The sequence below is a fragment of the Camellia sinensis genome, chromosome 10 (assembly GCF_055761805.1).
Source record: "Camellia sinensis isolate YWXY chromosome 10, ASM5576180v1, whole genome shotgun sequence".
NCBI classification, from domain to species: domain Eukaryota; kingdom Viridiplantae; phylum Streptophyta; class Magnoliopsida; order Ericales; family Theaceae; genus Camellia; species Camellia sinensis.
The window spans coordinates 308,900-328,596 of record NC_138970.1 but is presented as its reverse complement, the minus strand read 5'-3'; the positions used below and the strand labels follow the sequence as shown (position 1 = coordinate 328,596).

The 19,697-nt window shown below is 33.9% G+C and overlaps 1 protein-coding gene across 11 annotated transcripts in view; it reads right to left on the bottom strand.

Annotated features, from left to right (window-relative positions):
* Window positions 1–12,146, bottom strand: part of LOC114290587 (conserved oligomeric Golgi complex subunit 3) — a 28,055-nt gene extending 15,909 nt beyond the window's left edge. Inside the window, exons 1-18 of one of the 11 annotated variants that reach the window (XM_082890698.1) lie at window positions 11,990–12,113; window positions 11,767–11,814; window positions 10,524–10,654; window positions 8,308–10,396; window positions 7,893–8,067; window positions 7,216–7,299; window positions 7,008–7,115; window positions 5,371–5,415; window positions 5,208–5,282; window positions 4,953–5,048; window positions 4,354–4,431; window positions 3,422–3,507; window positions 2,760–2,826; window positions 2,544–2,606; window positions 2,367–2,468; window positions 2,067–2,171; window positions 1,896–1,988; window positions 438–526 (exon numbers count right to left, since the gene is read on the bottom strand). In XM_082890698.1, coding sequence (XP_082746824.1) covers window positions 438–526; window positions 1,896–1,988; window positions 2,067–2,171; window positions 2,367–2,468; window positions 2,544–2,606; window positions 2,760–2,826; window positions 3,422–3,507; window positions 4,354–4,431; window positions 4,953–5,048; window positions 5,208–5,282; window positions 5,371–5,415; window positions 7,008–7,115; window positions 7,216–7,299; window positions 7,893–7,994 — 1,193 coding nt within the window. In that variant the 5' untranslated portion in view covers window positions 7,995–8,067; window positions 8,308–10,396; window positions 10,524–10,654; window positions 11,767–11,814; window positions 11,990–12,113. Of the gene's footprint in view, window positions 1–437; window positions 527–1,895; window positions 1,989–2,066; window positions 2,172–2,366; window positions 2,469–2,543; window positions 2,607–2,759; window positions 2,827–3,421; window positions 3,508–4,353; window positions 4,432–4,952; window positions 5,049–5,207; window positions 5,283–5,370; window positions 5,416–7,007; window positions 7,116–7,215; window positions 7,300–7,892; window positions 8,068–8,307; window positions 10,397–10,523; window positions 10,655–11,766; window positions 11,815–11,989 lie in introns of those variants that run through there. The other 10 variants (XM_082890700.1, XM_082890702.1, XM_082890705.1 and 7 more) reach the window with 10 other exon arrangements.
* Between the last annotated feature and the right edge of the window lie 7,551 nt (window positions 12,147–19,697).

Below are 19,697 nucleotides of genomic sequence, written 5' to 3'. Positions count from 1 at the left end.
CCATTATTGATCCCATCAAAGACTTGATCACATTGGATCAGACCCACCTCTCACTCCAAATTAGCCCTTACCATTGGCAAACTCCTGAGTAGACCAATCATGGAAACTGGCTAGAGGAGATCATTAAGTCTATAACCATGTGTTCACCAACTGTGAAACCAATGAAGGATTGCAAGTTCAGCCTGTGTCACCTATGAACCAAATTAAGGGTCCAACTATGCCATAACCATTAACTTGAAAAAACTTCTACACTTGCAAAAAACTAAGGGAAATAATTTTCACTGATAGCTTGGTATTTATCACTAGAATGTAGCATGATACACCATACATTAATTTATAGAAACACAAGTGCCTGCCAAATGAGAAGGAAAAAAGTAAAGGAAAAGAATAAGAGCAAAGACAAGAAGAACAAGCAAGACAAAATAAAGGGCACTCACAGGGGATCTATCAAAGGAGCCAAACTTGAAATATCTTCTGAAGACGAAGGGAAAAAATGATCAAAGAGTTGATGCTCAAGCTGACATACCTGCAATTTAAATATTAGCCAATCAAAATGCCTCAAAGCTATATCCCTTGCATAGGTTTTATTTCCATAGTATATATGTGCTTCCAACACATGTCCAACGAAATACTTTAGAGGCAATAAAGGAATTACAGAATATATGCATGAGTGATTAAAAAAAAATTGGAATTAAACGGTTTATGCTTTCATATCCATAATATAAGCGCTTCTGACACCAATCCAATGATTTTTTATTTTTATTTTTTATTATCAGCAACAAAGATGTTGAAAAAAAAGATATCGTCCTACAAAATATTTGAGAGCCAATAAAGGAATGACAACACATATGCATTATTGATAAAATAAAATGGAAATAAAATGATAACAAAAGGTAAAAGGTAATTGTAGAATGAATTTCCAGCTTAAGCATAACCAGTAAGTGGTCTTATTGCATGTTGTCTTGGGAGGGTTAGGATCAAAATTAAACAATGATTGTTGATACACATGCTCTGGATTATCATTGACCCCACTCTACCCAGACAGAAGGAAAAATATGCATGTAGAAATAACCTTACTTGAGATTTAATCTCAAGTTGAAGATGTAACTACTAAGATGGAATATATGAAACACTAGGTCAAGGAATGCAATTTGATAAAAATTGAACCCTGTAAAACTGGAGTAGAACGTAATTTGAGATAGTAGCATCCAAATTTCCTTTTGACCAGTGAATCAAAATATAGATAAACTTGAGTTCAACATATTACCTGCTTTGCAACACGTTTGTTTAAAAATAAATTAATTAATTAACTTCTAATATGTATGAAATTCCACACACACAAAAGGGGGGGGGGGGGGGGGGGAATTACAAAGAAAAAAAAAACAGGGTTTAGCCCTTGTAACAAATAAACGATTAATTTTTAATTTTGTCAATTTAAACTCCAATATTTTGATTCGTTTTCAATCTAAATCATTTGTCTATTTTCGGTTAAGTAAAACCGATGGGGAAAAAAAATATTTTAGCCATTTAACTCAATGAAAAGGGGTATTTTAGACGCTTTATGTACACCTACATTGAGTTTAATGGCTAAAATACCCTTTTTCCAGCAGTTTTACTTTTAGATTGAAAACAAATCAAAAGAATAAGGTTTAAATTGACAAAATTAAAAACTCAGGGTTTATTTTGTTATAAGGGTCAAATTTTGGTTTTCTTTTTGAACTTTCGCCAAAAAATAAATAGAAACACAAATGCTCTAGACAGCACCTAATAATCCCAAAGGCCTAGGAAATTCATGTCTCGAACTTTAAATAGGGCTAATTTAAGCTTCCTACCATTACCCAAAACGGAGAACAACCTAGGTTTGGTAAATATTAAACATGTAATTTTCACAGAACCTGCATTAGGTATGCACATCCAGATCTAGTCAATGACGGCAACTTTTCCTTCTTGGCAAACTCAGATATCCGTTGATGCACTATGCCTTTAACCTAAATAAAATAAACAAAAAGGGCAATTGTGAATGGAAGTGTATAATTATTAGAAACAAAAATATTTGACCAGCCTACCAAGGAGAGCCGCTGTTCACAGTATAGTTTGTGGCATTCTGCAAGAATTTGGGCATATTCCTTCCTGGGTGATCTGCTTTCAATTTCCTCTAACACTGGCTTAAGCTGCAAATGCTTACAACTATTAGTCACATCTATTTAACAAACAAATCATGCAAAATAATCATTTCCCAAAATGAGTTTCAGATGTAATCCTGCTTTCATGCCAATATATTCCCTATTGTTGTAAGTCATCGTCCTCCTAGAACCCAAATAATAGCCTGGTCTGAAGCCAAAGAGATGAAGAATCAACACCATTACCTCACTTGCTGCTGCTTTAAAACGGACATATATGACAGATGCTTCTACACCCTCTGAAACAGCTGTTTTGCTGCCACTACTGCTTCGGATTGCTGCCTGGACCTGATGAATGAAATATTTGACAAAGTTTTGCATTGGTAAATAAAACAAATTTTCATTTCTGCAAGGGGGCTTTACCTGAGAAGAAGTATTTTTGAGAACAGACAGTACATGAGAACGAATCATCCCTAGTGCCCGAGACTGCCAAATGAATGCATGCAACATGTTCTTTAGAACTTTAAAATCCAAATCAAACCTTAGAGGCATCAAAAGCACCATCCAACAAAGTAAAAGAGAATTACTATCTGCCACTGAACAATTTGAAAGCTATTAATAATATATTCTCTTTGGTACCTGGAGTTGTCGAAATTTGACCAAGTATACACTGGATTCTGCATACTGTGGATTGCTTTCAACGTACCTAAATTCAATTCAACAATAAATAAGAAAAGCAAATTTATATGCTCACATAAATATCTCAAGTTTAACAATATCAGTATAATGATTCTTGTAAGAGCATGCTTGCAAGAAGCCAGCAATTTTTTTTTTTTTTTGATAAATAACAAAACTTTATTAGAAAGCATCAAGACGATGCAAAGAATACCAAAGGGCAGCCCACAAACGTACTAAACAAAACTAACCAATCAAATCCTCCACAAAGCCCAAAACATTGGGATCAACTGTACCCGTAACCCAACTATGCAACACCATCAACAACCTATTCTCTAACCATGGAACGGAATGACAATCAGCCTGAAACACGTGCCTATTCCGTTCTAACCAAACCGACCAAAGCAAACAACGTGAAGCAAGCACCTAGGCCTTTCGGCGCCTCTTTCCCACCCCAGCCCCACCCAAGCCAGCAATTTTCATTATTAGATTACACATAATGATATGCTTAACAAAAACATTTTCAGTCTCCAGTATCAATAACATACCAGGATAGTCTAAACTGATTAATTTCAGATAAACAGGGTTACTTACACAAAATGATTGGCCTTAAAAAATAGACTTACGATATGCACTCATCAAGTCTTTTGAGCAGTGGGAGAAAATTTCCATTTGCAACATTCATGTTTGGAGAATAAAAATTGGTAGCAACCTACAAACATGCACAATAAAAGATCCCTGAGATTTACAAGAGCACATGGATATTACTAAACATAATAAGTGAAAATCTTGTTCCTCAATGCCAAAACAATATAGAAAAGTCCATCTAGAACTTTGCAAGTACAGAAAAAGCAAGAATAAATCATAGTTGCCAAATGAGGATCGATTATTCGTAACATACTCTTTTTATATTTTTCCAAACATTGCAACATACATCGTTTATATCACATCATGGGTCATAAGCTACTAACAATTATGAATGACACAAACTTACTAAGCAATGTGAAAACACAAGAATCTTGGCACATACAATTAGACACCTCATAATATCTACATCTTTTCAGAAACTGACACCCATTCTTTTTTATCAACATTAGTACTACATGTGTGTGTGTGTGTGTACCCCATTTATCTTAATTAATTTTTTTAGTCTATTAAGCAAGCTTTTATCAAAACTTTAGAATCTAAATACAATAGAAAAGTCACGGAAAATGTGTCTCATCTCATCTCATCCACCTTTAGGGAAGCCACTGGATTGAGCCAGCCCAAATATCTAATAGTTGTTCAAGCATGGGTCATGAGTTAAAGGCTGTTCAAGCTTTGGTTGAGCTCCTAAAAATTTGTGTGAGCTTGACCTAACCGCCTAGCCACTACTCACCAAGCTCACAAGCCATGTAGACTCATTTTTTATATGTTGTACTTTTCTAAAACCTATAATCTCAAATGAAATGTGTCACTCCATTGTTACTTTTAACTTCAATTTTGAATTTGTCGCTTCCACACAAATATGAGTTGGTGCAATATGAATCCCTTAGATAACATAGCAATCGAACCTTACGTTTTCCAATTCATCAAAGTACTTGAGCTTACTACGAAGTGCTTCTGCAAATTCAATGAGTCTTTGCTTCTCTATTAGCTGCAACAAAAGCAAGCAACTAAAACAAGTCAAACTAGGGCATTCAACATTGTACACAGATTATTCCATTTTATAATAAAATAAATAAATAATCATGTAAGAAACTAACCATCACCATCTAAGTCAACCTGTGAGGTACAATTATCAAAACTGGATTTTAAAGGAAAAAGAAAACGCAATAAAACAATTTAACTGAAGCAACGGAAAATGCCACACATATAATCTGACACCCAAAGATTGCTTGTTCCAATGCTAAACAAAAGCAGGGCCTATTTCATTGATTATCTAACCATTTGAATAAGCTTTGAACATTTGGCCCTAAAGAAATGTAATTATCTCATGCCATGGTCAGCAGAGTTCTAAGCCTGTGCCCTATCATGTTACAAAAGGTCCAAATTAAGCTTTTAACACTTAAAAAAACCTTGAAGCTACACTTTATAAGGTCAAAATTAACAACAATTGCCACTGGTAATCTAATCGAGTGAAGTATCAATGCAAAGTGAATAGAAAGAGGTCCATACCAGTCGATCACATGCATCATGAAGAGTTTTGGTCTTTGTTGCCACTGCTTGATGCTGCAGCTGTAGTTCATTAAACAAATCCAGGGTTTCATCCACCTACAAAAAAGTTAGTTCAATTTACTGTTTTGTTAATTTGATAGGCAAGAATTAAAACCCAAGAAAAGTTCAACCATATGACAAGATTGTATAATTGTTAAAAACAACTAATAGACAAAAGTAGAAAAATATGTACAAGTGTTTTCATAGATACTTTACCTGATGGAGTATACCGTCACATGTCTGTATGCGTTCGGTCAAACTGGTTAAGTAGTGTTGATACTTCTCCTCGGTCTATGCAAAGAAAAAAACCAGGGACAATAGCGATCAAGATCACAATTTCTCTATGAAAATAAATATTTTGTAAGAAATCAACACTAACCTCTGATTTCATGGCTGCTTCAAGATCTGTAAACCATTTGTAAAACTACACCAAAAGAAGCAACAGATATAGAAAATTATCTTTCACAGTGAAATCTGAATTACAAAGCACTCACAAAACTTAGCACATATAAAACAACCATAAGGAACTATATACTGCTATCAAAATTTTCTCAAACTGCTCTTAATGGCATTTCAAATGTGGGGTACATGGTGGGAAATGAGATAGCAATAAGGTAGAGAACTTAGGGAACCAAGGACTACAAAAAGTATGACAATTACAAAGTGAATGGCCTACTCAAATATTTTTTGGGTGAGTGCCCCAGCCAAATATTCATTTTGTGCTTGCTAAATGGGAAAGGAAGAGAAAAGTATAATATTTTTGTTTTCTCTTCTTTTCTCTTGTTACGATTCTCCATTTTAAAAGAGTATAGAGGGAAAAATGATGGAAAAAATCATTTTAAAACTTTCTTCATAGGATCACCACGAATGAGAGGAAATTTGCACAAAAGTTGTCGCATGAAATACATTAAGCAAAAGATACAAATATATAAACAAAATTTAAAGATTTTGCCCTTGAATTTCTCCACATTTTCTCTTCTCAACCATGAGAAATAATTTTCCTTCCCTTCTTTCCTGTCTTTTCTCTTCATTTATTTTAACTTCTCTTCTCTTTTTCTCACCTACCAAACATAGCATTTTGGCTACATAAACCCTATTTCACCATTTTGATTTGTCTAGGGCTGTACTCACTGTTAGTGTATATAGTGATGCTTTTTTTGTAATCTTTCTTGTTACATCAACTTTCCTAGAATGCATTCAACAAAAGTTGACATCTTAAAGGAGTAGTAATTGGTCTTTTTTGAACAATGAAACAATCTCACCCAACATGTCATAATGCATTTCAGCATGCACAAAGCTCCCATGCTTTAGTCACTCCATGAATTGTTACATAGGAAGAAAAGTCGGTGCCATAAGATTGAAAAAGAGGACTCCCATTTGATATAACAGGGCAGTTTAACCCAAAGACAAATATCACAGTAAAACTGACATTCTTTGAATCTGAGAAAGAATGATGATCATTTGTAGTAAAAATGTTGTTCAGAGTCAAATATGAAAAAAAATATTCAATTCCCATAAATTTATTTTTACCTGTCTAAGAAAGCATGCTAAACAATTATGAAGACAGCTGTCATCATTGTTTTTTCTGTTGAAAACCTTGCTAATAGGGAGAAGGTGCTTCTAATGGGTGTTGAATCCAAAAAGGATGGGCAACAAGCGAAACATTTCTTTGTTTGAAAAACGAACCTTCTTTGTCTTTCTGGAAGCATTTGGCTATAGCATAATAGAAGGTCATTTGAGGATGTTGAGTGGCTAGTGTGAAATCTTACGCTACCTCTTTTTTTGAATATTCTACATTTTTTGGTTCTCAAAGCATGGGCTTTCTACTATAGATCCTTTTGTGGAGTCTACTGCTAGATTCAGTTTTTTGGGTAGAAATAAGATTTAGCCCCTCCTTGTATATGCAAATGGATTCTACTCTCCTATTGCAGTCTTCAATTGATATATTTTCTTGCTTATTTAAAAAAGAGAGAAGGAAAAAAAAAAAAAACGAAGACAAGAAATCAAGTGGCTTACCTGATTCGTATTGACCAAAACTGCTTCAATAGCCCCCGATTCTTCCACAGTGCAGTGCTTAGTTGAAATGGACAAACCATTATCTTGTCCATGTACATGCTCCTGGGACTACAAAAGCAAAAGCTCGCTAATTGGCATGAAATTGTTGCACTGAAACATAAGCATTCACAGAGGTTGTAACGCATTATAGCACAGTGATGAGTCTCACCAATTTGACAGGATAAGGTCGCTCGGCAAATGCATGAGAAAGTGCTACTATTGCTACTTGTTGCTGCTCTGTCAGCGGAGCATTCTGCACAAACAAAAATTGCAGGACATAATGACTCACCCACAAAACCTCTACCAAATGTGGTTTTACTACTATAAAAAAATAAATAAATAAATAAATAAAACACCCAAACACACAAACAGATCACAGTGGCAAAGCTGGGAAATTTATCGAGAGGGGGCATGTATTTTGTATAGTGTGTATATCTAATATATCATCAAAACCTAATTTGAGAAATGGAAAACTAATTTTTTGCATATTTTTAGGAAATAGAAACCCTCGTTTTCCGATTTCCAAAATCCTAATATGGGTTTCTTGTCCCTATAATGACCAGCCATAACACAACACAATTCCTCATAATTTATTTTTAAAATCAGCAAACCAAATTTAACCAAATCACAAAATCAAAACACATAAGAAAACCACAGATCAAATGAAGGAGAAATGAAAAAAGGGGGAAAATGAAGAAAACTACAACCTCCTTAGATGCCATTGTGGCATATGCAGACCTTAAAATATTTGACAAAAAGCAAACATTTTGCAAAGACACCAAAAATAGATATAGATATAAACATAGATATATAAAAAATGGATAAAGAAACAAGGAAGAATGAAACCTGTTCCCAAGTAGAAGCGAAGTTGTAGCCTTTTGAAATGGCTCCGGATTTTGGAAGGCTTGGAGAGGCACCTGTTGCTACTGCTGCTTTGGTCGTCGACATTTTTTTTTCTCCCAGGGATCTGCGGCTGATACTTATACTTGTATAATTACAAATGGCTCTCTGGTCGTCTGTGCTGTAGAAGCATTCATACAATTTTAACGATAGTTATTCGTGATCAAGATAAACTATGATATCAAATCTCGTCACAAGTAAATAAATGTATGAGGAACTAAATTATATTCAAAATACTAAAATCAAAACAGAGATATGCTGATTTTTCAATTATTGTGAGATATCTCAAAACTAGGAACTCTCTCGCTTTCTACCTCATTCAAATTGATTCAAATTTTGGAGACAGATTGGGCGTGCTTACCTAGGACGGAGAGTGGGAGGGTTCCGGAGATCAGAGGACTGCTTTTTCACTGCCTGTTTGTTGGCGATTCAGGGGACTCAAAGCGCGCTCTCTCTCTCGATCTCGATCTCGATGCTGCTGATAAATTGATAATAGACTGATGAAATGAAATTGAAATTAAATAGCTAGCTAAGCTAGTCAACCGACCGCTTTGTCATAAACCGCTACCGCTTGAATTCACTTAAGCAACTCAATCTCTGTTGTTGTTGTTGTTGTTGTTGTTGGGGTCACTTGGATCTAAATTCCTCTCAAACCATCCCCCGGCCATCATTCAACAATTTTTAGATGTAATTTTATTTCAAAATTACTTTTATATAAATTATTTTAAATTTTGTCAATTTTTTTTATCAAAATCTTTTTAAAAAAATCTCATCTTATTCCAAAATTTTCTTTATAAAAAAATATATATATATTTCCAATACTTCATCTTTTTAAATTTTTATCAAATTTAAATTTGATAAGTTCTCAATTTAATGAAAAAATTTAATATTACTTAATTTGATAAACATTTGATGAAATTATTAGAATTTTTTTTAATATATTTTATTAAATTTAAATTTAATTAAAGAAAATAAGAATAATTATAGCTTCTACTAGGAGTGCCCGTGGATCGATTTGCGGCTCGGTTTGGACCCGCCCGCATCTATGCGGTTTGGGAAAAAGTCAAACCCGCAGCCGCCCACAGTGCGGTTTACGGTTTGTGCGGATAGGATTTGCGGATGTGCGGGCGGTTTGCGGATTGAAATTTTTTTCAAAAATTCATTTCTAAACCTTTTTTTTCCCCCCCATTTTGTCTATTTATTTTGGACCATTTTTCCTCAATTTTCTAAAATACTCCAAATTCAATTTCAATAACATAACAGATTACAGATTCAGTTTCAATAACATAATTACAAATTCAACACAATCACAGATTCAATTTTAATTACAGATTCAACACGATTAATAACAGATTCAATACAGAAACACAGATTCAATTTCTACTTCTCACAGATCTGTTGCTACAAAAAAAATCAGATTTAATTCCAAACAAACACACAAATTCAATTTCCACTTCTCATAAATTCAACAGAAGATTTAATTCCAATACCATACCACTACAACAGATTTAATTCCAATACCATACCACTACAACAGATTTAATTCCAAAAGACAGATTCAATTCCCAAAAAAAAAAAAAACAGATTCAATACAGAAACACAAATTCAATTTCCGCTTCTCACAGATCTGTTGCTACAAAAAAAAAATCAGATTTGGGCCTCGTTTGGCAAGTGGCTGAATTAGTCAAAAAGCCAAAAAGTTACTATTTTAGCCAAAAAGCCACCAATCTATACCAAAAAGTCAAAGATTCCCTTTTCTATCTACTTTTTTGCACATTTTTTCGAAAAAAATCAAAAAGTCATCCCCAAATATAATAACTTTTTTTACATCATATTTTAGCCAAAAAGCCAAAAAAGTTACTAAAAAAGCACGTTCCCAAACAAGGCCTTAATTCCAAACAAACACACAGATTCAATTTCCACTTCTCACAGATTTAACAACAGATTTAATTCCAACACCGTACGACTACCACAGATTTAATTCCAAAAAGACATTCAATTTCAAAAAAAAACACACACAGATTCAATACAGAAACACAGATTCAATTTCCACTCTTTTTGACAGTCATGGCAGTAACTCTTGAGGAAAAAAAGAATACAGAAGCAGTTCTTTTTGGTGGGATTAGAAAATGGACAAGTCATTGACCAGTGGAGAAAGTGGAGAGTGGAGATAAGAAGAAAGTTGAATATTTTATTTTAATTTCCACTTCTCACAGATCTGTTGCTACAAAAAAAATTAACAAATCTGATTGCACAAAATAAACGGATCTGATGAGATAAGAGAGTGAGGGAGACAAATCAGAGAGAGATCTGATATGTTGCAAAAAAAAATCAAAGATCGGGGAGAGAGAGAGAAAGGCTTATTTGTGAGGTCGATCGGTGTGATGAGAGAACAAGGTCGATCTTGCGATGAGAGAGAGTCGATCGGTGCAGAATCTGCAGATGCAAACCTAGAAAGTGAGAGACTGATGAGATGAGAAAGTGAGGGAGACCGATCATGGAGAGAGAGATCTGATATGTTGCAAAAAAATCAAAGATCGGGGAGAGAGAGAGAGAGAGAGAGAGAGAGAGGCTTACTTGTGAGGTCGATCGGTGAGATGAGAGAGCGAGGTCGATCGATCGATCTTGCGAACGAGAGAATTCGATCGGCGCAGTGCAAATGCAAAACCAAAGAGTGAAAAAGGGGCCCCGTTTGATAAAATGGGATCCTGCGACAGCATAATCCATATATGACTGCAACATACTCATATATTCACACTAGGTTTATTTTGCTCTGTTTTTTTTTCCCTATTGCGAACAGTCTTAAATAGGGGTGTACGCTCGGTTTGGGACGGTTTGCGGTTCGGTTTGGACCTGCCCGCATCTATGCGGTTTGGAGAAAAGTCAACCCACAACTGCCCGCAATGCGGTTTGCGGTTTGTGCAGATAGGGTTCGCGGATGTGCGGGCAGTTGCGGATTAAACTTTTTTTCAAAAATTATTTTTAGACCCTTTTTTTTCCACCCATTTTGTTTTACTATTACTTAGCTTCTTCAAAACCAAGAAGACATGTAAAAAATTCCATGAAACATGAACAAGCAAGCATGCTCAGAGTTCAAGACAAATTTCTGAAATGGTTCAAGGATTTGATATCCAGATTAGCAGTAACAACCATGTTTAAATTACAACTAAGAGAATTAACACAATAGCACACTAACGAATGATTCCTAGATAATACTATTTTGTTGTTCAATTACAAGGACCAGTGCAGTTAAAGCTGAGAATACCCACAAGGCACTAAGAACCTGTGTCACCAAAGTGCTCATCCAATCCAATTGATTCAATACACAGATTCAAAATACAAAAATCAAAAATCAACGCAGATTCAATTCACAGATTAAATCAAATCCAATACACAGATTCAAAAATCAAAAATCAATGCAGATTCAATTCACAGATTAAATCAAATCCAATACACAGATTCAATTCAAAGATCAAAAATTAAATCAAAAAATTCAATGCAGATTCAAAAATTAAATCCAATTTCAATTTCAATACACAGACAGATTTAAATCAAAAACTCTGTTGCTACAAATTTAAAAATTAACAAAAAATAGATTGGTTCAATACACAGACACATACATTAAACAAAAAAACAGATCTGATATGTTGTAATACACAAAAAAAATCTGTTGCTTACAAAAAAACACATACAAAAAATCTGTTTCAATACACAGACACATACATTAAACAGATCTGTTGCTTACAAAAAAAAAAATTAACAGATCTGATATGTTGCAAAATAAATCAAAGATCGGCGAGAGAGAGAGAGAGAGGCTTACCTGTGAGTCGATCGGGGCGAGAGAGAGAGAGACAGAGATAAGACTGATCTGATGAGATGAGAGAGTGCGGGAGACAGATTAGATCAGAGAGATAGGGTTCAAGATCTGATGAGATTAGATCATATTTGATATATATATATATATGTAAAACAAAACAAAAATCAACCATCGGGCCGAGAGAGAGAGAGAGAGAGAGAGACAGAGGTTGAGAGAGAGAGTTTACCTGTGAGTAGATCGGCGGTGCGATGATCGGTGCGATGAGATGAACAACGTGAGAGTGAGAGAGTGATCGGTGCAGAGATGAACAACGAGAGTGAGAGAGAGAGAGCAGACTGAAAGAGTGAAGGAGGGAGACGATTAGATTAGGGTTTTTTTGTTTTGTTTGGTTTGGTGTATGGACGAGGTAAGTAAGTGAGATGATGATGGACATTGAGCGGTTAGATTTGAAAAAAAAATAATAATAATTAATTAATTAATTTAATACGGACGGGTTGGGCGGGTGCGGTTCAAACCCGTAACCCGTCCGTAATCCGAGATTTATATAAAATTCAAATCGCACCCTACCTTAATGTGTTTGCGAAACCGTCCACACGCTTGCGGTTCGGTTCAGGTAGGGCGGTTTGGGCAGGTTGGATAACCCTATGCCCAGCCCTAGTCTTAAAAGAAAAAACTTTGTATACCATTAGCTCTTCTCTATGTGAAGAAATAAATTTTATAATTTTTTTCAATCAATGTGTCATGCAATAAGAAAATTTTAAAATTTGAACATGAGCTCACAATACTGTTATGGATTCGCATTATTAGGAAAAAACTTGTAAGATTTCTTAGTTTATTTATAAATTATTTTTTTATGACTTTATTGTTTTACAAAAATTAAAATATGGGGCAGAGTGTTTAACACAACATTTATATACAATTTATGAAGCAATTAATTATTGGGAAGTTAATTATATACAAGGGAAGATTAGAGTTTGTAGCTTTGTTCGTTGATTTCGAACATGGAAAAGATCAATCAAAATCAGAGAGGAAAGGAAAAGAGATCGATGTGTATATATATATATCTACATATAACAAACAAAGGCCATGAAATCTTACCTTTTTGGTACAGATCAACGAAAAACAGGGAGGAATGGAGTTCGATCGACTGCGATCTTCCAGATGTGCCGGAGTTCTCGTCGTCGGTCGCCGAAAGGAAAGCAAAAGAGGAGAGGAGAGTGTGAGGGAGAGGCGTCGGTCGCTGACAGGAAAGCAGAAGAGGAGAGTGTGAGGGAGAGACGTCGATCGCCGAGAGACAAGCAGAAGAAGAGAGGAGAGGGTGGAGAGGCGTCGGTCGCAGAGAAGAGGCGAGGAGTGTTGTGAGGGAGAGGAGTGTGCTAGGGCAACCGAAAGAGGGTTTATATAATGGCAATTCTATAATTTTTGAAGTTTTAGAGGGGCACATAATCCGTGAATCTATCATAAGAGTCAAATGCAATATTGCGGAACTCACTTCGTCGAATGAAATTATGAATTGCCGTTATTGCACAAACAAGTTTAACTTGGGTCGGCCACTTGCAGTTCGGTGGAATATCCTTTATCATCGGCCATCTGGCTTTCCAAACCCCAAACGTTCTTTCTATTACACTTCTAAGTGATGAATGTGCTTGGTTGAATTTTTTTTCTGCATTTTGGGGGGTTGACCTTGTTCAAATTGAGCTAGATGGTATCTCTCACTTTTGTTAAAGATGATTGAGATAATACTTCTCACACAACTATAAACACACACCTCACAACATCTAATGAACTAAACATTAATTCATTATCATATCTAAACATTAATTGAATATCATACCAGATTTGTTCAAAATATCACTACAGTCAATATATAAACATTAATTGAAAATATAAACTAAAATTCATAGTCTGAAATGAGACAGGAATTCATATCACCAACGAACTAACTAAAGTCCATATTCATCACCAATGTATAAAAATTACACCTAAAATGAATTAAAGTTGGATGCATTAAAATAAACTATAAAAACATTTTGCAAAGTGTCTAAATGTCGTTGAACATGGACAAGTGATCCATATCCTATATACTTTTCTAATTAATGTTGATTGATGCAAAAAGAAATTAAAGTTTAGAAATTATTCATTATTAGCTTCCATGATTGGTGGGAGCTTAAAAATAACTTATTGATAAGTTAATCCAACATATATAAAAGAGTTATTGATAAGTTAATTCCAACATATTCATACTCACAATGAAAAGGAGTTTTGTTCACCAAAAAAATGTCTTTGATAATGATGCTATTGTCAAATGTTATCATTAGTTTACAACTCAGAGCTGGCTAATTTTTATTTATTTATTATTTTCATATTCTTTCTTGTGTTTCTACTTATTCCCACCTTAAATTTGTCTTTTGACTTAGAATTATGACTACACACATGCAATCAATCAACCAATTATGGGGATGAAAGTTACTTTCCCTTATAATCAGAGCTAAAAATAACAAGAAGTATCATCATCATCATCATCATCATCATCATCAATTCCTTTCTCTTTTTGCTTATGGAATTTTTATTAGAAAAAATATCAATTTAGTACACTCTATAAATTAAAATCTCTGCACTCTATAAATCTACCCTCCATGGTTTTGGACTTAAATGCGATGCTAATTCTGTTAACAAAATTTGTAGAATGACCTTAATACCTTGTTTTCTTTTAAACCACTTATTAATCAATTTAAACCACACCCTGAATAATTTAAACCAACATTAACATAAATTAAACCACATATTAACAAATTTTTAACTCAATCTTCAACTCATATATACACACTATGTATATACCCAAATGGGATCCTGGAACAGGGATAATGCATATATGACTGCAACATAGTCATATATACACATTATGTTTATTTTTTTCTGTTTTTTTCCCCTATTGCGACAGTCTTAAAAGAGAAAACTTTGTATACCACTAGCTCTTCTCTATGTGAAGAAATAAATTTTATAATTTTTTTCAATCAATGTGTCATGCAATAAGAAAATTTTAAAATCCGAACATGAGCTCACAATACTGTTACGGATTCGCATTATTAGGAAAAAATTTGTAAGATTTCTTAGTTTATTTATAAATTATTTTTTTATGACTTTATTGTTTTACAAAAATTAAAATATGGGGCAGAGTGCTTAACACAACATTTATATACAATTTATGAAGCAATTAATTATTGGGAAGTTAATTATATACAAGGGAAGATTAGGTTTTGTAGCTTTGTTCGTTGATTTCGAACATGGAAGAGATCACCCAAAATCAAAGAGGAAAGGGAAAGAGATCGATGTGTATATATATATATATATATTTACATATAACAAACAAAGGCCATGAAATCTTACCTTTTTGGTACAGATCAACGGAAAACAGGGAGGAATGGAGTTCAATCGGCTGCGATCTTCCAGATGTGCCGCAGTTCTCGTCGTCGGTCGCCGAAAGGAAAGCAAAAGAGGAAAGGAGAGTGTGTGGGAGAGGCGTCGGTCGTTGACAGGAAAGCAGAAGACGAGAGTGTGAGGGAGAGACGTCGATCACCGAGATACAAGCAGAAGAGGAGAGGAGAGTGTGGAGAGGCGTCGGTCGCAGAGAAGAGGCGAGGAGTGTTGTGAGGAAGAGGAGTGTGCTAGGGCAACCGAAAGAGGGTTTATATAATGGCAATTCTGTAATTTTTGAAGTTTTAGAGGGGCACATAATCCGTGAATCTATCATAAGAGTCAAATGCAATATCGCGGAACTCACTTCGTCGGATGAAATTATGAATTGCCGCTGTTGCACAAACAAGTTTAACTTGGGTCGGCCACTTGTAGTTCGGTGGAATATCCTTTATCATCGGCCATCTGGCTTTCCAAACCCCAAACTTTCTTTCTATTACACTTCTAAGTGATGAATGTGCCTGGTTGAATTTTTTTTCTGCATTTTGGGGGGGTTGACCTTGTTCAAATTGAGCTAGATGGTATCTCTCTCTTTTGTGAAAGATGATTGAGATAATACTTCTCACACAACTATAAACACACACCTCACAACATCTAATGAACTAAACATTAATTCATTATCATATTTAAACATTAATTGAATATCATACCAGATTTGTTCAAAATATCACTACAGTCAACATATAAACATTAATTGAAAATATAAACTAAAATTCATAGTCTGAAATGAGACAGGAATTCATATCACCAACGAACTAACTAAAGTCCATATTCATCACCAATGTATAAAAATTACACCTAAAATGAATTAAAGTTGGATGCATTAAAATAAACTGTAAAAACATTTTGCAAAGTGTCTAAATGTCGTTGAACATGGACAAGTGATCCATATCCTATATACTTTTCTAATTAATGTTGATTGATGCAAAAAGAAATTAAAGTTTAGAAATTATTCATTATTAGCTTCCATGATTGGTGGGAGCTTAAAAACAACTTATTGATAAGTTAATTCCAACATATATAAAGGAGTTATTGATAAGTTAATTCCAACATATTCATACTCACAATGAAAAGGAGTTTTGTTCACCAAAAAAATGTCTTTGATAATGATGCTATTGTCAAATGTTATCATTAGTTTACAACTCAGAGTTGGCTAATTTTTTTTTATTTATTATTTTCATATTCTTTCTTGTGTTTCTACTTTTTCCCACCTTAAATTTGTCTTTTGACTTAGAATTATGACTACACACATGCAATCAACCAACCAATTATGGGGATGAAAGTTACTTTCCCTTATAATCAGAGCTAAAAATAACAAGAAGTATCATCATCATCATCATCATCATCATCATCATCATCATCATCATCAATTCCTTCCTCTTTTTGCTTATGGAATTTTTATTAGAAAAAATATCAATTTAGTGCACTCTATAAATTAAAATCTCTGCACTCTATAAATCTACCCTCCATGGTTTTGGACTTAAATGCAATGCTAATTCTGTTAACAAAATTTGTAGAATGACCTTAATACCTTGTTTTCTTTTAAACCACTTATTAATCAATTTAAACCACGCCCTGGACAATTTAAACCAACATTAACATAAATTAAACCACATATTAACAATTTTTTAACTCAATCTTCAACTCATATATACACATTATGTATATACCCAAATGGGATCCTGGAACAGGGATAATGCATATATGACTGCAACATAGTCATATATACACATTATGTTTATTTTTCTCTTTTTTTTTTTCCCTATTGCGACAGTCTTAAAAGAGAAAACTTTGTATACCATTAGCTCTTCTCTATGTGAAGAAATAAATTTTATAATTTTTTTCAATCAATGTGTCATGCAATAAGAAAATTTTAAAATCCGTACATGAGCTCACAATACTGTTACGGATTCGCATTATTAGGAAAAAACTTGTAAGATTTCTTAGTTTATTTATAAATTATTTTTTTATGACTTTATTGTTTAAAAAAAATTAAAATATGGGGCAGAGTGTTTAACACAACATTTATATACAATTTATGAAGCAATTAATTATTGGGAAGTTAATTATATACAAGGGAAGATTAGGGTTTGTAGCTTTGTTTGTTGATTTCAAACATGGAAGAGATCACCCAAAATCAGAGAGGAAAGGAAAAGAGATCGATGTGTGTATATATATATATCTACATATAACAAACAAAGGCCATGAAATCTTACCTTTTTGGTACAGATCAACGGAAAACAGGGAGGAATGGAGTTCGATCGGCTGCGATCTTCCAGATGTGCCGGAGTTCTCGTCGTCGGTCGCCGAAAGGAAAGCAAAAGAGGAGAGGAGAGTGTGAGGGAGAGGCGTCGGTCGATGATAGGAAAGCAGAAGAGGGGAGTGTGAGGGAGAGACGTCGATCATCGAGAGACGTCGATCGTCGAGAGACAAGCAGAAGAGGAGAGGAGAGTGTGGAGAGGCGTCGGTCGCAGAGAAGAGGTGAGGAGTGTTGTGAGGGAGAGGAGTGTGCTAGGGCAACCGAAAGAGGGTTTATATAATGGCAATTCTGTAATTTTTGAAGTTTTAGAGGGGCATTTAAGTCATTTCAACACTTCTGAGCGCATAAGCTATGTGCAAAAGCACCTTCAGAGCTGCTTCTCTTTTAAGTTGATAATAGATTATAAATAAGCTATAATCTGAGGATTTAAATTATACCAAACACATATTTATAACTTAAATTAAGTTAAAAGCTGAAATAAACAGCTTATACGTTGTGCTAAACAGGGCCAGGGACTGATAAGATGAGAGAGTGAGGGTTGAGATAGATTAGGGTTCTTTTGTTTGTTTGTTATGGATAGTGAGATGAGATGGACGATCAAATTTGAAATATTAAAAAAATAAAAATAAAATAAGGGTTAATGCGAGCAGGTTGGGCGGGTGCGGTTCAAACCTGTAACCCGCCCACAATCCGAAACTTATATAAAATTCAAACCGCACCCTACCATAATGTGTTTGCAAAATCGTCCATACGTGTGCGGTTCGGATTGGGTATGGCAGTTTGGACGAGTTGGATAACCTTACGCCCAACCCTAACTTTTACAAAAAAAGAAAAGTTCTGTGGGTATATCATAGCTTCTACATACCTTAGCCTTGATATAGTCGGTTGACGATTAAATTTACCCCAACTCAAAGGAAGGGACTCTCGACCGGAGTAGTAGTGGGATCCACACCCACTTTATAACAAGGGTCTTAGGCAATGTTTTGAAAAACGATTGCGGCCACTATAACAATTGCAATTGAAGGGTGTAAAGGTTGTAGCATAATAGTTGCAGTAATCGAAACCGTGATTTTTTTATTTTTCATACAATTTGAAAAAACTTACTAGTACTCATTTTTTTCCCTTTCAAAATCACGTTTATTGGGATTTAAAATAGATTTTGATAAATTTTTGTTAGTTTTTAAATATGATCCAATATATTTCATATTTTTAAATCACTATAAAAAAAGTTTTTTTGCATTTTATTTCAATAGTTAATGGCTTTAAAAATATTTGATTTTAAATGTCTATAAAATTATTTTTGAACAATAACTGAACTAACTAAATAAAAAATATTTATAATTATTAAATGAAATAATTATAAAAATAAAAATTGTGCCATAAAAAAATATTATTTTTGAGCTATTATTTTTTTTTTAAAGATATTTTTTAGACAACACTTTATACCTAACTAAATAAAATTATTTACAATTAAGTATTAAATGAAATGATTATAAAAATAAAATTTATGCTATAAACAAAAATCATTTTTGAGCTATTGATTTTATTTATTTTTGTAAAAGACATTTTTTAGACAACACATTACGGTAATAAAATAAAAAAATATTTACGATAAAATATTAAATAAAATGATTATAAAAATAATACAACCGTTGTTTATATAATTTTTTTATTTTACATATTAATGTAATAAAATAATTTTTTATAAAAAATATAAAGAAAAAATAGTCATACAAAGTTTTTATTTAGGCTTGGATCACTTGAGTATTCTTTTTTTTGTAATTTTTTTTTTTTAAAATTTTTTTTAGAAAGGAAGCTATTCAGAATATTGTAAAAGTGTGTAACGGTGTGTAGCGAGCCTTTATGGCTGTTACAGTATCGCTATGGCCGTTATTTAATACCGAAACAATTGTTATACATGCGAATTTTCATCGCACTACAAAGCGGGTGTAACGGGTAGCGTCTACCGCCGCAACCATTACATAACACCGCTTTTTAAAATTTTGATCTTAGGGCTTTTGTAACAAGATTACAACACAGTCTTTTAAAGAAAGTCGTGCCTCTCGAAGGTTGAATGCAAACATCTTGTATGGAAGAAGGGCGAAGCTCCATTGAACCACCATCCCGGTGGTTATTAATGTATTAGTTTGAAACTTCGAGGATGTTGGTGTAAATTATCTTTTATTTTAATGTGTACAAC